Source organism: Lagenorhynchus albirostris, chromosome X (assembly GCF_949774975.1).
Source record: "Lagenorhynchus albirostris chromosome X, mLagAlb1.1, whole genome shotgun sequence".
Lineage (NCBI taxonomy): Eukaryota > Metazoa > Chordata > Mammalia > Artiodactyla > Delphinidae > Lagenorhynchus > Lagenorhynchus albirostris.
In genome coordinates, this window is record NC_083116.1 from 2,276,628 (window position 1) to 2,300,735 (window position 24,108).

Sequence of the window (24,108 nt, forward strand, 5' to 3'; positions counted from 1 at the left end):
CTGGGCCTCAGTTGGATCATCAGTGAAATGGGGTGACAACTGTGTCTGCCTCACACATTTTCTGAGAAGATTATCACTGGGCCCTGTGGCCATTTGTAGAAGCAGCAACCCTTTGCAGTCCGTCTGTGCCCGTCAACTTGATACAGATTCGGTGGGTGCTGTGTTATGCAGCCCTCCCAGGTACAGGCTGAGTTCCATGTCTCTCTGTGACTCACAGCATGCCGAGCAGTTACCTGTGCGCGCCTGCACCCTCCACTTGAATAGCATGCGTGCTAAGAGTTCCTCGTGTTTGTTTCCACACCCACTTACACCAGTTGCACTTGCAACCATAATCACTGAGTTCAATTATTAAGGAAACTCATAAAAATGAATGGAAAAGGAGAGTGGGTGTTCTTTTTCATGACAAACAACCTTTTCTTTGCAAAGACCATAAAAGCAAGTCTCTTGAAAATCATTGTCTACAGAAGAGACAATGTAAAAGACTGTTAAAAGTCATAAACGTCTAGAAGATATTACGATAATTTTGCAAGTTAATATGAGCTTTGGCTTCATTTTAAGGAAACAATGCAGAAAGCAAAGACTTCATTTTTGCGAGGGGGTAGAGGCAAGAAGGATGTTCTGGCCCAGTCATGTTGGACCGGAGAATGGAGTCAACCTGCAGGACCGTGCTGGCCGGCACCGTGATGCAGGCCGCGGGTGTTGGGCTCTTCCACAGTCCTCCCCACTAGCGGGAGCTCAGAGAACCGAGGCCCCGGCCCCGTGGCGTTTCCCGGCACTGGCTGAGGCACGGTGGGCAGACGCTGGGGCCTGTCATCCTCTTCCCGTGTTGGCTTGTGCTACCGATTTGGAAGTAGGGCCTTGGGGGTCCAGGCATCAGTTGCAAACTAGTGAAGTTAGTCAGGGCAAGGGGCTCCCGGTGGGCTTGGGCGAGCAGGGGCAGCTGAGAGGGCCAGACTCTTGGGAAAGCGGAGATTCTCTCCTCGGCCAGACTGCTGTAGGGCGGGGTGCCGGCTGGCAGCGTGCCTTGGCGGCTCTCTGGAGACACCGGCTTCACCATTCCTCCCTGGCCATCTGTTCTGAACCATAAGGGCTCTAGCACGGCTTGCAGCTGAACTATCTGTGCCAACATCTGTACACCTAACCTTTGTCCCCAGGGATAAGTCATGCTTGGTTTGGAACCACTTGGGGACAAGTGGGACCTTGCCACTCCGCATATCACCTGAGAAAATGGCCCCTGACTCTACCCAGGTCCAAGAAGTCAGAGCCCAGCTAGACACGCTTGCCTCCTACTTTGTCTCACTGGGGCCACTGCTTTTCCGCTCACTGAACTTGAGAGCAGAGCTGGACAGAGGAGGAAGGTGGAGGAGGCTCTGGGGCTTCTGGAAGGGATGACGGACCGCCTTCCAGCTTGCCCTCACAGCTCAGCCAAGAAGCAGGAAGGCAGCGATTCATCCATCATTCCCTCCTTCCCCACGTGTGCATCCTGCCCGCCCAGGCCCGCCCTCGTGCCTACTTGGGAGGAGCTTGAGAGCCAGTGGAAGAGGGTAGGAGAAGGAGCGAGACTGAAGCAGAGGTAAATCTCAGAAGTGGAAAGTCTGGGGACAAAGGAGGTGCTGGCGGCGGGAGTGCCGGAGATGGGAGAAGCAGTAGACGGGACTATGGGAAATGACCAATGCCCCGCCCCCAGCAGCCCAAGCAGCTGTGGCGACTTGACGAGGAACAGGAGAGAATCAACAACTTGGGGCCACGGGCCTCCCCCAGGTAGCTCACCCTCCTCTCCCAGAGCTGATGTCTGCTCCAGCCAAGCCTTCAGGTGTGGAGCCCGTGGCTCCGGATCCCACGTTGCCATCACTTGATCTGTTACGGGAAGAGAAACATTTGCTGGCTGATTGGGTTTCCATTGGATGTAACTCATATGTCCTGAGAGTGGGCGCCTTCAGCGGCCACTCTGCACCGCTCCAACTGAAGCCAAGCTGATATCAGCAATATTTCTGCCTTTTTTCCGAACTTGATGGGCTGGGAGCAAAAGTGGAGCCAAGAAACAGAGCCCAGGGCTGAGACAGGCTCCCTGAACAATCCTGGGTCCCCTTCCCTCATTCCAGTGCTGGGGCTCCGCAGGGCCCAGGGCTGCGCACTAAGAAGACAGTGGCCGGCAGACAAGCCTGTGGGCTCTTATCCATTACTTCCTGTTCAGGAAGTGCCCAGCTGTGAGCGACTGGTCACCATGCCCAGGCTCCCCTGGTCTGGCTTGAAGGACAGGTCGGTGGGATGGCTGTGGGGTGGCTGGCTATCATTCTGCCTCCTATCCCTGCACCCCCTCCGCGTCTCCCTTCGCCTACAGGCCACCCTGGAAGGCCCTGTTAGATGCTCTGCTGGGGTCCACGAATCCTTTGGTCACTGGCTTCCTGAAACCTCCAGCTTGGCGGCCTTGCTGGCCTAGAGTTTTGTCCTCCTCTGCAGCTGGCTCCCTGAGGAATCTTGGCAGGGGCCTGCCCTTCTCCAGGCCTCATGCATTCCTTCGTTCATTCCTTCAGCAGATATTCATTGAGGACCTGCACTGCCCCCGACTCTGGGGACACAGTGAAGAATGGGACAGTCCTGGTCCCAGCTCCATCCACTGACCTTGGATGGGGGGGCCACGTGGGCTCCGTGTCCCTGCACTGAGTTACCTTTCAGAGTCTGCACCAAGGCCCTTGAAGGCCCTTTCACCAGTCAAGTCTCTCTTGGGCTCTCTGGGGTTGGGGGCTTCGTTGTCCTTGGAGCCTGGGGAAGACCTATGGTGGAAAGAAACATACGTTAACTACCCATCAGCCAACCATACTTAGGTGGGGGCAGTTACCTCATCCCCAAATGCCAGCTTTCTCCAAAGAGCGCAAAGCCTGACATTGCAGGATTGGCTAATTATCAAAATCTACCAACAGCTGCTGTTGACTGAGGGTCAGACCCCATTCTCATGACTCTGAATGCATTAGCTCTCCGCATCAACCCCACAACATGGTCACTGTTCTTATCCATGCCCACCTTCCAGATGAGCAAACTGAGGCACAGAGAGCCTGGAGTGACTTGCCCCGAGTTCCACAAGTAACAAGGGGAAAAGCTGAGATTTAAACCCAAGCAGTCTGACTTCAGAGTTCCAGACTATAATCTTCTATGGTGCAAGACTGATCCTAACTCCTGATTCAACCTCCCTCTGTTCTCTCTGAGGTCATCAGGGAGCCTCATGGTGTCAAACCCAACAGAGACACTCCCATCATTCTCACCATTCAGGACCACTGACCCAGTGGGCCACTCCCGCCTTCTGTCCCCCATCCGTCCATCATGACTCTGTGTCACTGGCTTAAATGTCGGTGTTCCTGGCACCCCTCTCCATCTGCATGCTCTGCCACCTACCTTGGTCACCTCCTCTGCTCCCATGGCGTCAACTGTCATTCTTCAGCCAATGACGTCTGCCTGTTCCCACCTCTCCTCTGTGCTCTGACCCGTACCCTCACTGCTTCCGGGACTGGCCCTCAGGCACCTCACCCTCAACATGGCCAGAACTGACCACCCTCACCAGCTGCCCTCAGGGGAATGACCAGGCAGCTGCCACCTCCACGATACTATCTGTGCTCAGTTTGCCGGCTCCTCTCTCCTCGAGTCCCTTGACTTTGTACCCCATGTAAATATCGACGTTGAACCCCATTATTTCTGCTCTCATCCCTCTGCACAGAACATGGAAATCTCCTGAGCCCTGATCTCTCTGCCAAAGCTCAACCAGAAACCCTCAAAAGCCTCCTGGTAATTTGCATTTGGATGCCTACAAATAAACTCATCATATAGTCATTTGAAAGTACTAAGTATTTATAGCACCCCTTCCTGCCCCCTCCCCTTAGTTCCCACTACTGTAGAGACTTATGCAGCAAAAAGCGCAGGGAGGGAGTCAGGCAGTGGGGTGGGAGTCATGGATCTGCCTACTCTTGGCCGTGTGGCTTTGAGGAAGTTACTTAAGCATTCATGGTCTCAGTTTCCTCATCTGTAAAATGGGCATAGTGATTGCATCTACATCCTGCATGGGGACACGTGTTAGGCTGTTTGGGACAGGGCAGGGCTTAGTGAATTCTAGCTTTCCCTCTTTCTTCCTTTTCTCCAACATGACTTTCCTGTTGGAAAGTGGGGGAGGGGTGCTCCAGAGGATCTCCAAGGGCTGTTATAGCTTTGTCACTCCCAGACAAAATGCCAGAGGCCTTATGGGTTGTGGAGGCCTTATGGGGCGCACAGCACAGACCTTCCTGAGAGACAGCCTGGCTTCCTGCTGCATCTCTCAGGGTCACTTTGCCCCTGTTTCTCAGGGACTGGTCACCTTAGGGAAACCAGTGAAGCAGCTTCCAGTGTTGCCTTATTAAAGACGTTGTCACACTGGGTGATTCTCAATCATTCCAGCAATAAGTGCTCCTGCAGTCCTGTTCTGGACCAGCCAGGCCTTGAGCTCTCCAGGAGCTTGGAGTCCTTGGGGCAGAGCCATCTGTGAGTGGACAACTGTGACTCCGTGTGGAACACTCTCTGGTGGAGGGAGGAACACAGCGCTGTGTGAGCTCAGCGCGGAAAGCCCCTCACAGGCGCTGCCTCAGAAAGAAACACGAGCAAAGGAGGTGCTACAGAGGGGAGACATCTGAGCTGCGACTGAAAAGTGCAGATGGGAAAGGGCATCCTGCAGCCTGCATAGACGAATGGCGCTGGGGGAGGCTGGTGGGGAGGGCCCAGGGAGGAAAGGTGTACGAGGGGAACCTGGGGAGCGGGTGGATGAGCCCCGCCGGGCAAGGTAGAGAGTTCAGGCTGCGGAGCCTAAGGGGGAGGGGGCATTGCAGGGTTTTTCCCCAGGGACTGGCATAGGACTACTGCTGCCCTTTAGAAATGGCACCCAGGTAGAAATATGAAGGAGATTCTGGGATGGAGCGAGTGATGAAGGAGGCCTGGCCCCAGGGGAAAGGCACTAGGGACAGAAATATCTCTAAAATAGAATGGACAGGACTCAGTGCCCGACTGCGGTGAGGGTGTAGAGAGGGAGGGGCCAGTGAAGACAGTCAACGGCCCCAGAGATCAGAGCTCCCACCGCCCCAAGGATTAGCCTGGGCTTATGCTCTGGCCTCCCTCCCCAGACACTGGCTTCACAAGGTGGGGTCCCAGTCTGTCGGCTTCACTGCTGTGAGCTGGGTGAGTAGCTAAATGATCAGGAGTCAGAGCCCCTCCGGGAACAAGCGGCCCCTCCCTGCTCGCATCTCCCTTTGCCCCCACCCAACCTTCCCTGGGGCCCAGCTCCCAGCCCCCTGAACCCTGCCTGCATGTTACCTGACTGTCTGCCCCCTATCTTGGGGCAGGGGCTGGGCCTGCCGTGCTCCCTGCTGGTTGTGCCCCCCCGACCCCCTCCCCTGTCCCTTGAACTGTCAAGGCTGACCTAGTGACCCTGCCCTGTTCCTGGTGCCTCCCCCCGCCACAGCTGCTTCAGTGGCTTCACGGGGCTCTGCAAAGCCCAGATCCCCACCCAGCACGGCTGGCTGCTCCCATCCACAGGGCCCAGAGGGTGAACCATCACTTCCAGGGGCTCCTGGCACACGCTCAGCATCTCACTTGTGTCTGCATCTGCCCCCCCCAACAGGCAGACAGTCAGCAACTTCAGCGGGTCCCCAGGGCCGGGTCTGGTCTCCCATGGACCAAGTGCTCGCTCCCCAGGACTTGTGGAGTGAAATGGGATGGGGGCAGAGAACCCAGGTGGCTCATGTCTCTCACCAACCAGCCCCCAGGCCTCATCGCTTGCACCCTGACCCTGCTGCCCCCAACTCTAGAATCGTGTGTAAGGAGCCCAGGCAGCAGCAGGGCTCCTGTACCTCATTTCTTCCAGGTCTGGGGCCACCAGGCGGAGTCCCGCCCCGGGTGTTGTGATCTGCAGGCGGACAGTCTCCTCACCTCTTGCGCTGTGACCAAAGGAGAGCGTCAGAGAGTCGGTGGTAAGAAAGGCCTCCGCTTCTCCATCTGTGCTGGGGATCCAAGGGTGTCCTCTCTGAGGAGCCTCCTGGCTAGTGCAGTGGGACACCCAGACCCATTGCCTTCCCCCACCCCTTGTTTTTTCTCTCTCGTCTCCTCTTTGGGCTGAGCTCGGGCCACTGACCTCCAGGTCCCAGAGGAAAGGCATCGGAGGACCCGCTCACCAGTCTCCCATCCTCGACCCCAGCCCCCTTCAGACCGTGCTGCTGATCGGTTGCAGAGGCGCGCCCTGCCCGTGGCCGCACTGCGGCATCCAAAGTGGCTACTTGTGAGCTCAGGGGCTGATGGGAACGGGTGACGAACAAAATGCCCAGGAAACCTACAGACCGAATCTGGAGTGAGAGCCAGTGGAAGGGGCATGTGGGAGACTCGGGGGATGAAGGTCAGAGAGAAGGTGCCGGTGAGCTTGAGACCAGGGAGGATCAGACAGTCTCAGCCCTCAGAGGGTCCCTTTGAGGGTTCCTGCACTCAGAGGCTGGTCCGAGGGTGACTGCACACAGCCCTCCAGTTCCAGTGTTTTTGGGCCCCCACTGCAGCTCCTGACGCCCAGCAGGACCGGGCCGTGGTGATGGCTAGGGCTGGAGAGAATCTAGAACTCCCTGGCTTTCTGGGGTTCCCCCTCACTCCAAACCACACCCACCCAGGTCCACATCACAGACACTCAGTCTTTCCTTTGGTTGCACCTGGCCACTGGGCTACAGATGGGGGTGAGCCCCAGGTCTGCCTTGGTGAAGCCCCAGCCCAGCAGGGGGCAAGATGAGGGCTGAGTGGCATGGGCTGTGCACCCGAAAAGCTCCACGGAGGAGTAGGCCAGCCCAGGCCAACTGTGGGCACATAAGGGTAGGAGGTGGAGGCTGGCGGGGGACTTAAAAGCAGAGACCAGATTGAGTGCGGCGAAGGGAAGCCACAAGATGGGCTTGAAGTGGGGATTCGGGGTGGGTCTTGAGATGATCAGCCTGGCACGTTAGAAAGGACACTCCGGGGTCCCAAGAGGAGGAGGGGTGGGGGGTACAGGGTGGAGACAGGGACTTGAGTCGTCCGAGTAGTCCCCCTGGAGTTGACCGTGGCATCTGGCTCCAACCTAGACTAGGAGCTCGTGGAGGCCAGGTCGGTGGGATGCTCATCTCTGCCCCTCCTGGACACTGCAGATGACCAGAGGAAATGGAAGGGCTGCCAGAGACAGGGCCTCTCTGCACATGAAAGACCAGCGAGGGCCTGGTGCACGCAGGTAGCTCTGATCTGCGCCTGTCTCCATGATAGCCACGAAGACAGCGTAAAGCCCCGGGCTGCTGTCGCTACTCTGTCCCATCTAAAGCACATGGTGCCAGGGAACAAGGACACGTCCCACTTGGGGACGTCACAGGCAAGTAAAGCATACCTTCTCCCTGGCGTTTCTAGCTATGTCAGAGGGGAAATGGGGACCCCAGCTGGCGCCTGTCCCTCAGCACCCTGCTCCTGAGCGATTTCTTCTCAAAGGCCCAGCTCAAATGGTACCTCTTCCAGGGGTCCTGTTACAGGTTGCATTGTGTCCCCGCTAAAAGGTATGCTGAAGTCCTAACCCAGGTATCTGCGTGAACGTGACCCTATTTGGAAATAGGGTCTCTGCGGAGGTAATTAGTTAAGATAAGGTTGTACTGCAGTAGGATGCATCCTAATCCAATATGACTGGCGTCCTGACAGAAAGGGGACATTTGAACACAGACACACAGAGGGAAGACAGCCACGTGATGATAGAAGCAGAGGGTGGAGGGATGCACCTACCAGCTGAGAGGCGCCAAGGGCTGACTGCACTACCAGAAGCTGAGAGAAAGGCCTGGAACAGATTCTACCCCAGAGCCTTCGGAGGAGCACACAGCCCTGCCGACACCTTCCTTCATTTAACTTCTGGCCTCTAGAGCTGTGGAAGGACAACTTTCTGTTGCTTAATCCACCCGGTTTCTGGTACCTTGTCACGGAAGCCCCAGCAAATTCATACAGAGGCAGTAGCTCCTTCTCAGGCACCCACAGCGGCATTTCCCTCTGAGACCAGCAGGTGCCGATGTTGGTCTCTCCATTTGTTGAAGGGCCCAGCAAATCAGGAAGCGCCCAACCACACCAGCACCCAGGCAATGTGCAAAGGGCTTTATGTGTACTATCTCATATGGGATTTGGGACGGCCTCTGGAGGTACGTATCACTGCTCCCTATTTCACACATGAGGACACTGGGGCACAGAGAGGTAAAGTGACTTACTCAAGGTCACACAGCCAGTACAGGGCAATGCCAGGGTTTTGCCTTGTGCCAGAAGCTGTGCTCTTACTCACTGCTCCCCAGCCCCTCTGCCAGGCAGCATGTTGGGGCCCAGCCTCCAGGCCCCACCTTGATCAGGTGGGGCAGAGAGCCAAGAAAGCCTGAGCGGCGCTGTGATGGGGCAGCAGCCAGGCCTGGGGCTCTCACACAGGCCAGTTTCGCTGACAGAAGGTATCTGAGTGAGCTTAGTTTGGAAGGTGGGGAAATGAGCTGAACCCAAGAAACCAGCCCCATGGTGCCTGGAGGGAGGGCCATTGCCACAGGTGAGTGGGGGAGGGGGGAGGGGAGGGGGCTGATGGTGGAGACAGGAGCTCAGATTTGTACACTTGGTGCTGAGAAGCCTTTGAGGCACCCAGGCAGGTCAGGGGTCCGGAGGAAGACAGGGCATCCTTGTGCGGCACTCCTTCTGCTCCCCTCTGAAGTCCCTGAAGGGTTTGGTGCCTAGACAGGGGAGCCCCTCCTAGGTGGCTGAGAAGCTGACCTTCAGACCCAAGCCAAGGGGGATGGGGCAGGGACACGCTTGCAGAGGGGCCTGGGGACCAGGCTGTGAAACTCTCCTTTCCTACTTTGCCATAAACCAGCCTCCAGAACTGAGACAATACATTTCCATTGTCTGAGCCACCAGTTTGGGGGACTTCGTTATGGCAGCCTGAGCAGGACAGACAGCCATCTTGCTATGACAGCAGGTGATGGGTAGTGAACATCCAAAGGAATATTCTGGAATAAATGTTAAAATGCCTCTCAACTGAGAATATAGCACAACCTACTTCCTCCTCCTATGTTCTTTCAGAAGGCATCTGAAACCAACATTAATCGCTTTCTTTTATTCAAAAGAGAAATTAAGGAGAATTCAGAGATGTGCATTGTTTTTGCTGAATTGTGTCCCCTCCAAAATTTGTATATTTAAGTCCTAATCCCCAGTGCCTCAGAACGTGAGCTTATTTGGAATAAGGTCGTTGCAGATATAATAAAGATGACGTCATACTTGAGTAGGGTGGCCCCTAATCTAATACGACTAATATCCTCATAAGAAGAGGAGGTCAGAACACAGACACACAGAGGAAGACCTTATAAGAGATGCAGGGAGAAGACAGGCGTCTACACGCCAAGGAGAGAGGTCTTAAGGAGAAACCCTGACAACACCTTGACCTTGGACTTGCAGCCTCCATAACTGGGAGACAATAACTGGGTTATTTGAGTCACCCAGTTTGTGGTACTCTGTTACAGCAGCTCTGGCAAACTAAGCCCCCATGTTCCATCAATCACCATGTCCCATCAATGCTACCTCGCGAAGAGCTCTCAAATTTTCCTACTTGTTCAAAAGTTCTTAGGGTGTCCTGTCTCCCTCCCGGCACAGAAGAGGCGGCCCCGAGGACCGAGGTCACATACAAATGGTTGTGGGGCTTGAGTCGGGGAGGGGCGTGTGGGACATGCAGTGGCAATTCCAAGACCTGTAACAGCCCCAGAGGCAGTGGCACTGTCGGCAGGACTTAGCATGATTCAGCTCAAAGTACAAGGAGGTATTGATTGCCTTTGGCCTGCAGACAAGAGAGAGCCATTATCTGCCCGGAGACTCTGGGGCTCAGAAATCAGGGCAAATCAGAGCCCCACGTGGAGTGAGATTACCCACGCTCAGCCTGTCCCTGCCCTGTCACCCCGCTGCCAGACCCTCCCACCTGAGGGCCTCAGAGGCCAGAGCCAGTTCTTGGCACCCACCTGAGAATAGCAGGGCTAGTGCCCTGGCCACAGACCCCCTCACATCCCACAGCTGGTACTTTTCCTCGGGATGCCACTGGACTCAGTGGTGGAAGGGTTAAGTTGACACAGATAAGCACCTAACAGACAAGACCGAAGCACTGTCTCCCAGGAGACCAGGCTGTTTTGCGCCTTTCAACCCCAGGACATCCAGCCAGAGAGGCCCTTACTGGTTTCTGGGCCCCATCCTGTCACTGGGCATACAGGGACACTGACCCTGAGGTCCTGTAGGGAGATGACCTGGCAGTCACCAGCCCTGGGCGGAGATGAGCAATTGATTACCTGCTCGAGCCGGGAGGGGATCGCGCCAGAGCAGGTGGGTCCTCATCCACCACCTCAATCCTTTGGGCAAGAAGAGAAACAGATGCACCGCTATCCTCAGGGCACTTTTGGCCTGCGAAGCTGCCCCGGAGCTTGCAGACCCTGAAGGACATGCTTTCTTTCAGTGGTGTTTATGGCTTAGCAACTCCAGCTTGGGATAAGGGCAGACCACTGGGTTGAATAGCATCCCACCAGAATTCATGTCTTTCTGGAACCTGGGAATGTGATCTTATTTGGAAATAGAGTCTTTGCAATCAATTTGTCATCAAGTTACAATGAGGTCACACTGGGGTAGGGTGAGCCCTAAATCCATGACTGTTGTCCTTATAAGAGGGAAATTTGGACACAGACACACAGAGAAAAGAAGGTCATGTGATGATGGGGGCAGAGATAGGAGTGATGTGTCTACAAGTCAAGGACTGCCGGCAACAGCAGATGCTGAGAGAGAGGCCTGAGATGGCTTCTCCCTCACAGCTCCCAGAAGGAACCAAGCCTGCCCACACATTGATCTCGGACTTGTAGCCTCCAGAACTGGGAGACAATCTGTTCCTGGACCTTGTGTTCCCGCAAAGTGCCGGTTTGTGGTACTCTGATATCGCAGTCCCAGGAACCTCATGCAGCCAGGAGGAGGACAGCATTATCTGTCACTCCCGTCATGCTGCCACCACCCTCTGCCTGGAACACCTGGTATGCCGAGTCCTCCTTGTTTTTCAGTCCTCAGCTCGTCATGGATATCTTCCCTCTCTACCCAGTAGAATACCCCTAAATTTCAACGGGCCAGAAGTTTCTTCCCTCTCCTCCCCAAATACTCCCCTTTCCCAGAAGATGTCCTGTCAACTGATGGTACCATCCCTCCCTCATTCAGCTGGAGTGTCTTGATATCCCGATCATGGCCCATTGAACCCTGTTCACCCTTTAGGGTCCATCTCCAGTGTCATGGTCACTTCCAAGGGCCTGGTCAGGCAGGCGCCCCCAATGACAAGCCTCTGGACTCCAGCCCAATGATCCGTCCTACCCAGGCACTGTCCGGCCCACCCCTGGTAGGGTGGGCAACAGGGCAAAGGGACAACTTTTCTGTAGCCCAGTAGCTACTTTTGCTGCAAAACCCCAGAGGCCTTGGAAACACCTAAAGCTCCATCTTGGGTCGGCGGCTGGGTTCTCTCAGCTCCTGCCTACGCAGCGTTGGTTGCCAGGGTCTTATGTGCCACCACAGCCACCCACGTGCTTCCCTGGCTTCCAAACAGAAGCCACCAGCCCCTCACAACTCCCTCTACTCAGGGACAGTGACCGCATCCCACCCTGCGCCTGCTCTCCCCACACTCCACCCCTGCCAATGGAAGACCTTCCCTTTGCCGACACTTACCTCTTTGCGATGAACGGGGCCTGTGTCTCCTGGGCGAGGCTGCTGGAAGAAGGCAGAGAGGTGACAAGTTGGGCAGAACCCACAGCCAGGTGACATCACTCCCAGCACCTTGCCTACCCTGATGGCGGCAGCCAGACCTCTCAGGTTTCCAGAAAGTAGATCTGAGAGTCCCAGAAGGTCTGGTTAGGAGGGCCCTCTCAACCCGCCCGTCACCAGCCAGAGGAAGACCAGAGCCCTGAAGGGAAAGGAAGTGGCCCAGAGCAGGGAGCGGGTTGGTGTCTGAGCCACAGCTCACCTGGCACTCTTCTTGGCCGCCGACAGGACGTAGGAATGCTCCCGGGGAGCTGTCTTCCTCACCACACTGCTGGCAGCCTCTGACCTGGGGTGGCACAGGGAGGGGGCATCTGATGGCATGAGGAGGGGCTTGCTCTGCCAGCCTAGCCAGGCAGCTACTCGGGAGGCAGGGGGAGCTTTAGGGAGCTGCCCGAGACCCCACACCTAGAGGGCGGCAGAGTGGGCAGTCGATGCCCAGCAGCCTGGCTCTGGAGCTCTCGGCTCTTCCCCGGTACCTCCGAGGCCTGGGGACCCCTGCTACTGTTGACTCTGCCCTTAGGACTGCCTGTCTGCTGGGCCTTCAGTGTGGGGGGCTTTGGTGTGTTTCCTAAGTCACGGAGGGGCCAGCAGGTGTTGGGAGTGAGGGCAGGCTGAGCTCGGAGCCGAGCTGCTGCCCAAACATCCAACCCTCACTTTGGGACAAGGGGCGTGGGCACCTCTGGAGCCTGGCCCTGCCCCCAGGCACATACAGGAGGCTTCTACCAGGGCACCACGCACTGCCTATTTTGGTCCAATTTGCTCAGGAACCTCTTTAACAAACTATAGAAATTCCTCATTACCTAGGTTCTGCCCTCTTAGAAGGTTCATAAGAGGGTCCCCTGGGCTGGCCCAGCACTGAGTGGGTAGTTCGGGGGTTCCAGGAGTGCCGCCTGTGCTGGCAGCGACCCTCCAGCCAATAGACCAGCACCGATGCTCCGCATGTGGTGCACCAGGCTTCAGAGACCTGAGCCCCGCCCGGCCCACGGGACGCCCAGCAGGCACCGTTACCTCCGTTTCTGCTCATCAGAAGAGAAGGGCACCTCCTCGTCTTCAGCAACCCCTGACGCTGAGCTGCGCCTGACGTTGTAGGGTGCCCTGCGGGGGTGAAGAAGCTGGCAGTTATGGCCGCTCCTCCCTCTACGTCTGCCCCTGCTCCCTGTCACAGGCCGCCACCCTCAGCGGCTTGGTTGCCCTTGGACTCTGCTCGCGCCGCTTCTTCCTCTTCGAAAGCTACACTTGCTATCTGTCCCTGTTCCAACCCTTACTGTACCCCAGGACCCAGTTCAAGCCTCATCCCTTCTCCAGAAAGATTCCCTAGCTGCTCTGTGTCACTGGATGATGGTGACAAGGGACAAACAATATAAAGACGTGGGGCCCTGGGAATGCGGGCCCTGGGCACACAGGAGAGGGGCTTGGACAGGGGCCACAAGGGGAGCTCCAGAGGGAATCCCAAAGATTTATATCGAAGAAGCAAGCCAGAGTTAGGCACCAAGTGCCCATAGGTGACTGGCTGCCAGGGCCATCAGCATGCTTGGGCTCACCAGGTGCCCGCCCAGTTCGGCCCAGCCCAGGAAACAGCGAGGGCCATGACCCATGACACTTTCCCCAGACCCACTAGCTCCTTCTACAAGCTTCCTACAGCCCCTGCTTTGCTTCAGATCAGAAGTACAATGTGCACACTGTCCAATTTTCTGGAGCTTGTCAACCTCTGGTGGGTTCCAGGCCACAGTGGCAACTGGCAGGGATGTCAGGCCGACAGGACTTGCACTCCTGGGCTGTGCTCAGACCTGGCTGTGCCCAGAGGCAAGCAGCCAGCTGCCCTCAGCGGGCCCAGGGTTCGGGCTCGTCCTTGGAGGAGGGAACCAAGTTGAGTCTGTGATTGCATACTCACAGCTTCTTGTAATCCTCTGTGGTCATCCTGTAGCCAGAGGAGGAGGGGCGGGGAGGCCCGGCAGTGCTGCAGAGGCAAGGAATTTCTGTGAGTCCACCCGCAGGGCCCTCTTGCTTCCAGATTTGCCTACGTGGCCCAGCAGGCATGTGGCAGGTGGACAGGGGGTGCTGGCGCCCTTTCCTCTCTGCTCTCAGCCCTGCCAGATACCCAGAACAGCTGTGCAGAGCAGCCCTCTTGCCACAGACCCCTCAGCCACCTTGGTCCTGCTTTTCTGATGAAGCAGGTATCAGCGAGTCAGGGCTCCCACCCAGCCTCCTCCCGGTGCCTCTGTCTCAGTGACCTTGTCTCAAGGACAAGGGCACTGGTAGTGGTCCAGGGCCTTGCCTTACACAGGAAGACACCTGCCACCCACCCCCCCACCCCCTCAGTGACAGGCAGAGGACTCTCTCTGGCCTGAGCGTGGCCTGGGCCCTCACACCTCTCACGGGCCAACTGGCCAGCACCCTGTGAACATACCGTTTTGGAGCTCCGTTGGCCTTGGGTAAGTGCGGCTGGGGCTGAGACGAGCTGTCTACAGGCTTGGTGAACACTCCCCTGAAAGAGAGCCCGGGAGAAGCAGCACCGTGAGCGCCCCTGGAGAAGCTGGGGGCAGTGCGGGCGGGCATGGGGAGGTGGGCAGGGTCCTGTGGTCACCTACCGGATGATGTAGCCGGTGGGAGCCCTCGTGCTCGGGGGCCTGCCAAGGGAAAAGAAGGGATGGTGTGAAGCCAGGCTGCCCAGTGACGGCAAAGTGGGTTGGCTGCTGGGTGTCCCAGTGCAGGCAGAACGAGGGGAGCGACAGTGGCCAGCTGCTTCCCAAGAAATCCAGCCACGCCTGCACCCCTAGCTGGGCTACCTGTCCTGCTCTGCCTGTCTCCCTCATGCCCCCCAAGAAAGGTACCCCAGGCCGATTCTTCTGGGCCCTGGCTCACAGCAGGTGCCCCGGAAGGGCATTTATACAGAGGTGTCCCCTCCAAAGTCCGGTTTCTCCCTGTTCTGACAGCCCTCCTCCCCTCCCCTCTCAGAGCTGACCCAGCTCAGGCTGGAGGCTCTGTGCTCAGAGGTCTGGGGCTGAGGCGACGTCAGGCAGAGCCCCCAACCTGATCTGACCCCCTACTCTGCCCAGCCCCCTCCAGGAAGACTCATGAGGGCCCAAGGGGCAGAGCCAGGCAGGAGCCAGCCGCCCTTTCCTTCCCGCTCCGCTTGAGCCCCCCTCCCCCAGCCCGTGCGATGCCCACGTCACAAGTCTTGATGGAAGTTTGCGACCGGAAGGCACGGCCAGGGCTTGGTCAGTGCCTGGAAAACATTAGACTCCATGTGCTGGGCACCTTCCGCCTGGGCGGGGGCTCAGAGGACTCGGGTGAGGAGTGTGGGCAGGCAAGAGCTGGTAGTGCTGGGGAAGCAGGGCTGTGAGTTCTGGGATCAGAGGCAGGAGACAAAGACTCGGCAGATGGCTCTTCTGTCCAGGAATAGGGGAGCTTGGGGCTGGAGCAGCTGGGAGGGCAGTGCAGAGCCCCAGTGTTCTCCATCCCCATGGACCCTGTCCTTAACAGGGCATGGCCTCCTGGAGGTGACCAAGTTACAGGAACGCTTGGAGTGGAACCCGAGAAAGAAAGGTCACTCATCCCACGTGTTTTCCAAATATACTCCCAAACCAAAGCCCAGGCTGAGAACTGCACCCCCAAAGTAAACATACTCTCCAACGAATGGATTATCTTTGAACTGTGCTCAGGCTCTGGCCAACTGCCGCTATCACAGTCCGCAATTCTCTCTTTCATGCTCATCTCTCTACTCAGGACGTGCCCGTGTTCCTGGTGAGGATGTCAGTTCCCTGAGGAGAGGGTTGTGTACTCTGTGCCCAACACAGGACCTGGCAGGTAACAGGTGCTGAGTCATTGAGAGATTACGGGCAAGCACATAGTTGCCGGAGGGAGCCCCTGTAGCTAGCAGTGAACTTGGACGCCTGCCTTCCAGCTGCTGCCACTGCCTGTACCACCACCCCAGGAAGGCACTGGCCCTGCACTCAACTGCTAACTGCTGGCTCTTTGAAGCAAGGATCAAGCCTGAATTGAGGGGTCCCCCTAACCCTAACCCCGCACTTCTCAGGAGTAGTTCCTCCCCATACGGGCAGGATGTGCCCACCCTTCAGAGCCTCCCTGGATGCCATTATGCAAAAGTCCTTGAAACAGAGAGAAGAGCTGGTTCCCCTCGGCCAGCTGTCAAGATATGTCATCTTGAACTTGGGAGACAGTTGGGGCAAGTGTGTGAGTCTCCCCTGGCACTTGGGACGCTGTGCTGATACAACAAAAAAGTGACAAGTAAGCACGTCTTAGAGCTTGCAGAATTTGCATAAAACTGAAGTTGTCCAGACCTGTGGGTATTGCCTTTTTAAAAATGTGCCTGGGCTTCCCTGGTGGCGCAGTGGTTGAGAGTCCGCCTGCCGATGCAGGGGACGCGGGTTCGTGCCCCGGTCCGGGAAGATCCCACATGCCGCGGAGCGGCTGGGCCCGTGAGCCATGGCCGCTGAGCCTGCGCGTCCGGAGCCTGTGCTCCGCAACGGGAGAGGCCACAGCGGTGAGAGGCCCTGTGCCTGATAATGTGTATTATGCAGAATACGCATTTGCTTTTATAATCCCATATGCTCTGGCAGAACTTCGCATTTTGGAGCTAAGACTTTATTATTATGCTCAGTGACAATTTTGATCCCAGTTGACAGCTGAAGCCATGGACCTGGACCCAGTGACTCCCGCACTCCTTTTCCCAGGAAGGAGCAGAGTGGAAAAGCCATCCTTCCTGTGGAGTTCAAATGACTCAGCGTCCGCCAAAGGCTGCAGCGCAGGGCCCACCCACCGGCCACCTGGGCACCACTTCTTACCTGGCCTTCGGGACCTCCCCAGCTGAAGAAAAAGATATGGCACGACTCCGGCCCGAGGGCAGCTCGCTGAGGAAAGAGGGGACACAAAAGAGGGCGGCCACTACATGTACCCCAGGAACTTGGCCCACCGTTCCCGTCTCACCTTCTCCTTCCCTGGCCTGTGTCCACACTGCAGAGGCGTGTGTGTCCACGCACGCCCTGGCAGCCGCTCCTTTCTCACCCTGTGACTTAGACTGAGTGTGGCCCATGGAGTGCCACCCCACGCCCAGCCTGTCGCTGCCGGCCCTCCTGGCCTCCTGGACTTACAGGGTGTGGCTCTCCGATTCATCCTGCTTGGTGATCCAGCTCTTGTCCCCCTTCAGCGTGGTCCGAACCTTCATCTGCTTGAGGACATTATTGCGTTCCTCCTCGCCTGGTGGGAGAGGCTTCCCTGGTGGCGGCAAGGCCAGGCAGCATCAGAAGTGGAGCCCAGCCCCAGGACCCCGAGGCCTCCTTTCCAGCCCTCCCAATACGTTGCTGTCACTCGGCTGCCCAGGCAGTGCTGTGCCTTGCAGGGCAGGCCTGGAAGGAGGCAGCCACGTACCAAGCCCAGGACAAGAGGGCACCCAGGCCTCACCTTTGCTGCCTCCTCCGAGAGCTGAGATACTCATGGTGTTTGCTCTGAACGTCCCTTCTCGGTGGATTCAACAGGGCTCCTGGGGGCAAAGGCAAGCACATGGCTTGTCACTTCATGCACTTATAATGGCTCGTGGGTCACCGTACGGTCCTTGGCAAATTGAGACCATGCAGACTGTCCTTTGGGTGGAGTCTGGGCAGAGGCCGCCGCTGGGCTGCACACTGGGAAGCATGGCAAGGCCTGCCAGGGGCTCTCTGTTGGAGAGATGGCTGAGACAGGCAGACCACCAACTCTCTTAGAGACCTCTGATGGCCAGACTCCCGCCCAGCGAGTGTAGGGGAGGGGTGGAAGCAGTGGCCGACACTGGTGGACCCAGGAGGAGGGATGGGGGAAGGAAGGGTACAGGCTGGGGGATGGTCGCTTTGGGGGACCGTCTCTCTCACTCCTTAGTCGTCATCTGACAGACCTTGAACGGGTCATCTGACCTCTCCAGCCTGACCCAGTGTCTACCCTTCAGGACTGCTGGGAGGACAGAAGGCACCACTGTTCTTGCAACTGCCCAACACTCCCCAGGACAGCAAAGATCGCCGTGACTCTCAACCTATCCTTGTTGGGAGAGACCCTCGCATCAGCACAAGCACAGCCTGGAGGTGTCAGCCCCGTGTGGTTCGGGGGTTGGGTCCATCTCCGGTGGGGAAAGCCTGGGGCCCCACTGCCAACTCCTAGTGACCCTCGGGCACGAGGTCATGTTGGGGAAGAAGGGAACGTCCTGTGCTCTGCTTTCTCTTCCTCTCTCTGTCTTTTCGCCCTGCCCTCCCCCATTGTCTCCTCTCTGCCCTTGAGCCAGGCGCTGCCCTTCTGCGGCCCGTGAAGGGGGGGCCGTCATGGTCCCCGACACCTTCCAGCTCCAGGAGGCGCTGGGGTGAGGAAGTCGGCTCTCCAGAATGGGACTGGCCCAGCACGGGTTTAGTCAAGGCAGTGACCCTTGGGCCTCAAGCGAGTGGGCGTGACAGGAAGCAGGGGCCCTGGCTCTGCCCACACAGTCCTAAGGCACAGCCACCTCCCTCTTAGGGGCCTGCCACCCTCTGGGCCCCTCCAGGGCCAGGCCCTGAGCAGCCGGGCCATGCTGCCAGCTGGCAGAGTCCCGGGAATGTTTTCACGGAGGTCACGGGCATACTAAAACGGGCAGGGCAGAGGGCCAAGAGGAAACCAAATTTGCCCCGTCAGCAAGAGCTGGATTTCCCATAAACTGCACCGAACGAGCAGCCCAGCAGGCCCGAGCCCTCTGAGTGCCAGGAACGGCACCTCATCACTGCGAACGGGAGCCCCGCGTGCCTAGCCCTGCACCAAGGCTGCCACGTCAGAGTTCTGTTGAGCAGAGCTCACTCCATAGGTGACCGTCGGACCACACTGCCCAGCTGCCCCATCCCAGCAGCCCCTGGAACGGCCCCACTGGGCCGCCTGAGATCTCGGCCCCTCCGTCTCCTGAGGCTGCTGACTGACCGCGTGGCCTTGGGGGAGTCCCTCACCTCCTCTGGACCTTAGCTCATCAGTTTCCCCTCAACAAGCCTGTTGGCCACGTTGCCTAGAAATTTTCTGTCAAATCAGAAGCAAATAAGCCACTTACTTCCAAAATCAGGGCAGATGCACGAACATGCAGAATGACAGAGGCAGAGGGGCCACTGGGGACCCCCAAGCCAAAGGGGCAGGGACGCGCCCGAGAGCCCACAGCAAGGGCTGGCTTTACAGCTTCCTGTCCCACCTCACCAGATAAAGACCAGGACCGACGCCTCATCTCAGAAGTCAAGTGTCTTTTTTCATGGAACAAGAAATCTGAGTCAGGAAGTAGAGTCTCCTCATGGGACTGAAGAAGAACGCAGCGCTTCAGGACAAGGAGACTTTAAGGTGATGAGTCCCAGCCAGATGGACATGACATTTGAACCTATGTCCCGGCTGGACAGCTGGCTTCTCCCTCCACCTCACTGCCTGCCTTCCCTCCCCACAACAGCGCTGGTTCAGGCTGCAGTGACTTCTGCCTTCCTCCTTGGTCCACTGGTTTCCATCTGTGCCTCCTTCTGGCAGCACTCATCGGCCCCTGATCCCTCCTGCTGGTCCCCCACTGTCTCCAAGACTGGGGGCAAACTCCCCAGTCCTCCGACCCAGCCACTTCTCACACCTCAATGTCAACAGTGCGCTCCAAGCGGACCACATGCCTCAGCATCCCTGGAACGTGGCCCTGCGAAGTCAGTCCCCGCGCCTTTGCTTATGCCGCTGGGCTGGAGGCTGGCGGGGGCCGTGCTCCTAACTTATCCGATAGCGCCACCGCTCCTTTGAGCCAGGTCTCCTCTCAGACCCACCATCCATTCCCCTCCTCTGACCCTTCTCAGAAAGCAGGGCAAAGTAGCCGCCCAATCCGTGGGCAACCAGAAAACCCTCACTGCAGACACGAGCAGCTTTGGAGGATGGAGGGTGGACCACTCAGGAGGGCATTTCCTGGCGGCTCTCAAACACTGCTGGCGGGCAGGTCAGTCAGGGCATCTTTCTGGAGGACAGGTCTCCACGTGTGTCAAAAGCTTTGGAGAGGGCAAGCCCATTGATCCAACAGTTCCCCTCACAGTAACCTCTCCTAAGGATTCAAGTGCATAAGTACAACACAGTATACAAGAGGGTGTCATTCCAGTGTAGAATATGATGGTGAAAATTTGGCAATAATCTAAATTCCCAACAGTTGTATTTAAACATATTATGATCTACTGTTCAAGCAGATGATATGTGCCCATCACAAATGATATTGATATATGCGATATTCTACAGATAGAACTACCATACGACCCGGCAATCCCACTACTGGGATGCTTCCATTTCCTTAAAAATACAGTTACATAAAAATGCCCAGGAAAAGAAACAACTGAAAGGACATATACAAAAATAGTTTGCAGAAGCACCCTTGGGAGCAGGCTCAAAAACACAGGAGACACAGCAGCAGAGAATGAAGGCGCTTTGCACGTGCAGAGGCTCTCTGCTCCCTCCCTCACTTGGGGAGAACTGACCAAGCATCGAGGACCCACACCACCCCCTCCAGCCTGGCTGACTGGAGCCTTGGTCCTGCCCGTCCATGGGGCCTTGGGATGTGGGGTCCCAGCATCTAGTCCAGGCACCAGGGCAACCCGCCAGCAGTAAGTATACCATCGTCCTGCTTCACTGTGAGCAAACTGGGATCGGGGAGGTTGGGCAACTGGCCCCAGGCCACACTTCCAACACTTTCAGAGGGTGGCGGGCCCAGCTAGAATCTGGGCCCCAGCTGTGGCCGCACAGTAGCCCTGCTGACCCCACACACGACATCACGGAGTGCTCCTTGGAGCAAAATCCTGGGGTCCAGGCAGCTCACCACCAGTATGATTCCTGCAAAGCACGGCACATGGTCCCAGCAGCTGGCTCACACCTGCGGCAGGGAGGAGACTCTTGGACTCAGGCCAGCCATGCACACGGTGCCTGCCTGGACTCTCAGCCTCACTACCAACTCCGAGCTCCTGACTCCAGCATCCTCTCTGAGCTGGGCAGCCCTCGCCCTGCAGCCCCGGACTCTACCCTCTCCACGTCCAACGTGCCAAGGTCTCTTATGCCCAGGGCTTGCACCTGAGACGCAGGATGCAAAATTCAAGAAGACCTGGGAAGAGAGAAACTGTTCTGCACCTCCCCACTCACCCCACGCAGAAGGTGGAGAAAGAGGCAAGATGGACGCCACATCACTGGAATGTTCCATCTCCAGCGGCCTTCAAAAGTGGGGCAGGAGGGCTTCCCTGGTGGCGCAGTGGTTGAGGGTCCGCCTGCTGATGCAGGGGACGCGGGTTCGTGCCCCGATCTGGGAAGATCCCACATGCCGCGGAGCGGCTGGGCCCGTGAGCCATGGCCGCTGAGCCTGCGCGTCCGGAGCCTGTGCTCCGCAACGGGAGAGGCCACAGCAGTGAGAGGCCCGCGTACCGCAAAAAAAATAATAATAAAGTGGGGCAGGAGTCCTCCCAGCTGCCCAGGCCTTCCAGTCTTCCTCTTCGTCTGCGCACTTGGGCTTCTCCCAAACCGTCCTAGGCCCTCCTGGCGCACGAGGCCTGCCATCAGGAAGGGCCCCCCAGCCTGACAGCAAGCCCCGCCCAGCAGGCTCACGGCTCTGTTCCTCGTCCCTAAGGGGCCTCACAGGGCTGCAATGTTGTCCCACTCTCTGAGCCCCATCTGTGAAGTGGTGCGGAGCCGCCAAGCCCGTGAACCTACTCGCCGGCTCTACTCTTGGCAGGACGCCTCCAAGCCAGAGCATGTGCCACTCGCTGGAATTTGGTGCCATGGCTTGGTGTCTGGATGCTGGTGGGTGTCCCAACCTCCCAAATGGCCCATGTGAGCCCCGGTCTAGTCAGGGCAGCCGCTCTGTGCGCCGTTTCAGGACGATGGCCCCACTTCTACCTTGAGAGGGAGAAGTCTTCTGACTCTTTAGGAATTCTCACATCGCCTTGCCCAAGGGCCCGGCCTGGGCCACCAAAGGAACGGGTGGCTTATGTGCCACCTTCTACCGCAGCTACCCCTCATGGCACAGCCCTGGATCCTCACTAGATGTAGCCTCACTCGGCAGGACCCCTTCCCGTGCTAACTCCCAGGGAAAGGGCTTCCAGCCCTGATTGGATAGACAGAAGCAAGGAGCCGATGAGGGGCGTGCACGGAGCCTGTGGTCCCGGCCACAGCGAGCCTGGTGGCATCAGAGGCCAACAGAGCTGATGCAGGCAGACTAGCATGAGGGAGGGATGTGCTGTGCCTCCAAAATGAGAAAACTAACTCAGAGAAAGTTTTCTAGAATCGCCGGCCTGCCTGACACCCCATGTCGTGCACATCCACTTTCCCAAGCAGGCCTCTGTGCGTCTCCCCTCGCAGCTACCAACTTGACAAATGGCCCCGAGCTTCAGCCCAGGAGGCATCTCCCAGAGGCGCCCTCAAGTTCCCCTGGGGCTGCTCTCCCCACACCTTTCCCGGCTCCCCCCGGCACAGCTGGGACGGGCTGGCTTCTTCCGGACAACAGGAAGGACACCAAGGACGGGCCTGAGAACGCAGGCAGCCCCGCCCCCCGGTCCCTGCCCAGGATCCTTGTGTGAAAGGAGATGGCGGCTGAGTGACTGCTCTTGCCCCACCCTGGATGGCAGTGAGATGAGTGGGGGGCAGCGCTGGATGCCAGGCAGGGACCTCCTAGGTAAACTGCGACGGAAGAGGAACAAAACACCTTTAGCCGTGCTTTCCAGGAGCACAGGACACCGTTTCACACACAGGAGCTGCAGCCAGAGGGCGTGGCTGTTGGGGCTTGTCTGCAGGTGTTATGCTGGGCGCTGGCCACTGTGAACAGGCAGGCGTGGGTGCGCCACTGGCAGAAGAGCGAGGGGCAGGGCTTCTTCCCCAGAGGTGAGCTGTGACACTCTGCACCCAGGGAGCTGACAGGAAGCCTGGCTGTGTTTCCTCACATGTATCGACCTTCTGCGGGACCCCATCTCTGGCTGGCAGGGATCAGACGCGATTCTGTCTCTTGGCACCAGAGCCCACGGCTCAGCTCCGGGCAGACTCGTTAGGTGTGGTCACAGTGTGACCCACGCAGCCAAGCCCAGTGACCAAATACAGATGTGACGAGGACATCTGGAAGATGTCATTGAGGCTTCGGGCCCCCCGGGGGCTGGTTGCTGGGCCAACTTTAGGCCGTATTTCAGTAAAGCTCTGTCTGCGAGCATTTTTATGCGGCTCGGGGGCAGGGACTGCTAACAGCGGCAGGGCCCCGAATATGGCCTCCCCCATCACTTCAGCAGAGACACAGCACTCCTATCTGGGGCGGGAGGGAAGAGGTGAAGTGGCGAGAAGTCCCTTGTTTCCCAGCAGCTTGTTCCTGAGACGGGCGGACCCAGCCAGTTCTGATGCCTTCAGCTGGGTGCTGTCGGGGGGTCTCAGAGAAGACAGCTGGCCTGGGAGGAAGGAGACTCCTTCCTTCCATGGGGCCTTGGCTCCAGATGGGATGTCATGACTAAACCATGAAGAAACAAAACCTGCCAGGGGGACCTCAGCTGTCACACCTGTCCCCTCTGGCCCTCTACGACAAACAGCCTGGCCAGAGTCCCTCCACGCCTCCCTCCTGGCCCAATTCAACCTGGGGGCTGCCACTGGCAGCGAGAAGGGGGTGGGAGGGAGGGAGTGAGGACACCTGTGCATGACCTCCCAGGCCGTGCCCCTCCTCACCTGTCCAACAGCTCTACCCACCGGAAGACTTGCCCCGCTGACGGTGGCTACCTCCCAGAAGAGACACCTGGGCCCTCTTTGGGTGTGTTTCAAGCAAATGCCTTGAAGCTTCAACATAAAGGTCCCCCTAGTGTGTAAGTGCCCGTGAGAGGCCCCTCTCAAGGTCCTTCAGGGTAATGAGGTGTCCCAGAATTGGGGCAGTCTGCATCACCAGGGGACGGGTGACACCAAGGTAGTCAAAGCCCACCCGCTGGAGAGCCCTGGCTCTACCCAACGGGCAGCAGGTGCCTTCACCCACCCTGTCCGTCCTTAGAGAGCTTCCCTCTACAGTTGGCCTGGCAGCCCCTTGAGCCTGAAGGGGGCAGCAGAAACAAAAGCTGACGGGGCAGTGGGGACACTGCCTGCTCAGAGATGAGCTGGCCAGGCCCATCATCTGTCCCTTCACAGGAGGGGCACACATGGTGTTTCTTCCAAGTCAGGTGCAAAGGAAAGAGCAAGAGACACGGAGTCCCAGTCCTGTTCTGTCAGAAAAGGTCACCGGACATGTCACTTACCCCCTCTGGCTGAAGATGAAGCCCCAGCTTCAAAGCGCTCCCT

General features: G+C 57.8%; 1 protein-coding gene across 10 annotated transcripts in view; it reads right to left on the bottom strand.

The window, feature by feature from the left end:
• The window catches only part of ZNF185 (zinc finger protein 185 with LIM domain), a 70,389-nt gene that overhangs the window by 40,536 nt on the left and 5,745 nt on the right, over positions 1-24,108 (bottom strand). For 7 of the 10 annotated variants that reach the window (XR_009538626.1, XM_060138879.1, XM_060138884.1 and 4 more), the window contains exons 2-14: positions 17,260-17,338; positions 16,950-17,073; positions 16,644-16,709; positions 14,427-14,465; positions 14,246-14,323; positions 13,730-13,795; positions 12,847-12,933; positions 12,041-12,124; positions 11,746-11,787; positions 10,344-10,403; positions 5,862-5,948; positions 2,670-2,774; positions 1,771-1,860 (exon numbers count right to left, since the gene is read on the bottom strand). Coding sequence is in view for 9 of the 10 variants with exons in the window: in XM_060138879.1 (XP_059994862.1) it covers positions 1,771-1,860; positions 2,670-2,774; positions 5,862-5,948; positions 10,344-10,403; positions 11,746-11,787; positions 12,041-12,124; positions 12,847-12,933; positions 13,730-13,795; positions 14,246-14,323; positions 14,427-14,465; positions 16,644-16,709; positions 16,950-17,073; positions 17,260-17,293 (962 nt within the window). In the remaining variant the exon portion in view is untranslated. The remainder of the gene's footprint in view (positions 1-1,770; positions 1,861-2,669; positions 2,775-5,861; positions 5,949-10,343; positions 10,404-11,745; positions 11,788-12,040; positions 12,125-12,846; positions 12,934-13,729; positions 13,796-14,245; positions 14,324-14,426; positions 14,466-16,643; positions 16,710-16,949; positions 17,074-17,259; positions 17,339-24,108) is intronic. The other 3 variants (XM_060138878.1, XM_060138886.1, XM_060138882.1) reach the window with 2 other exon arrangements.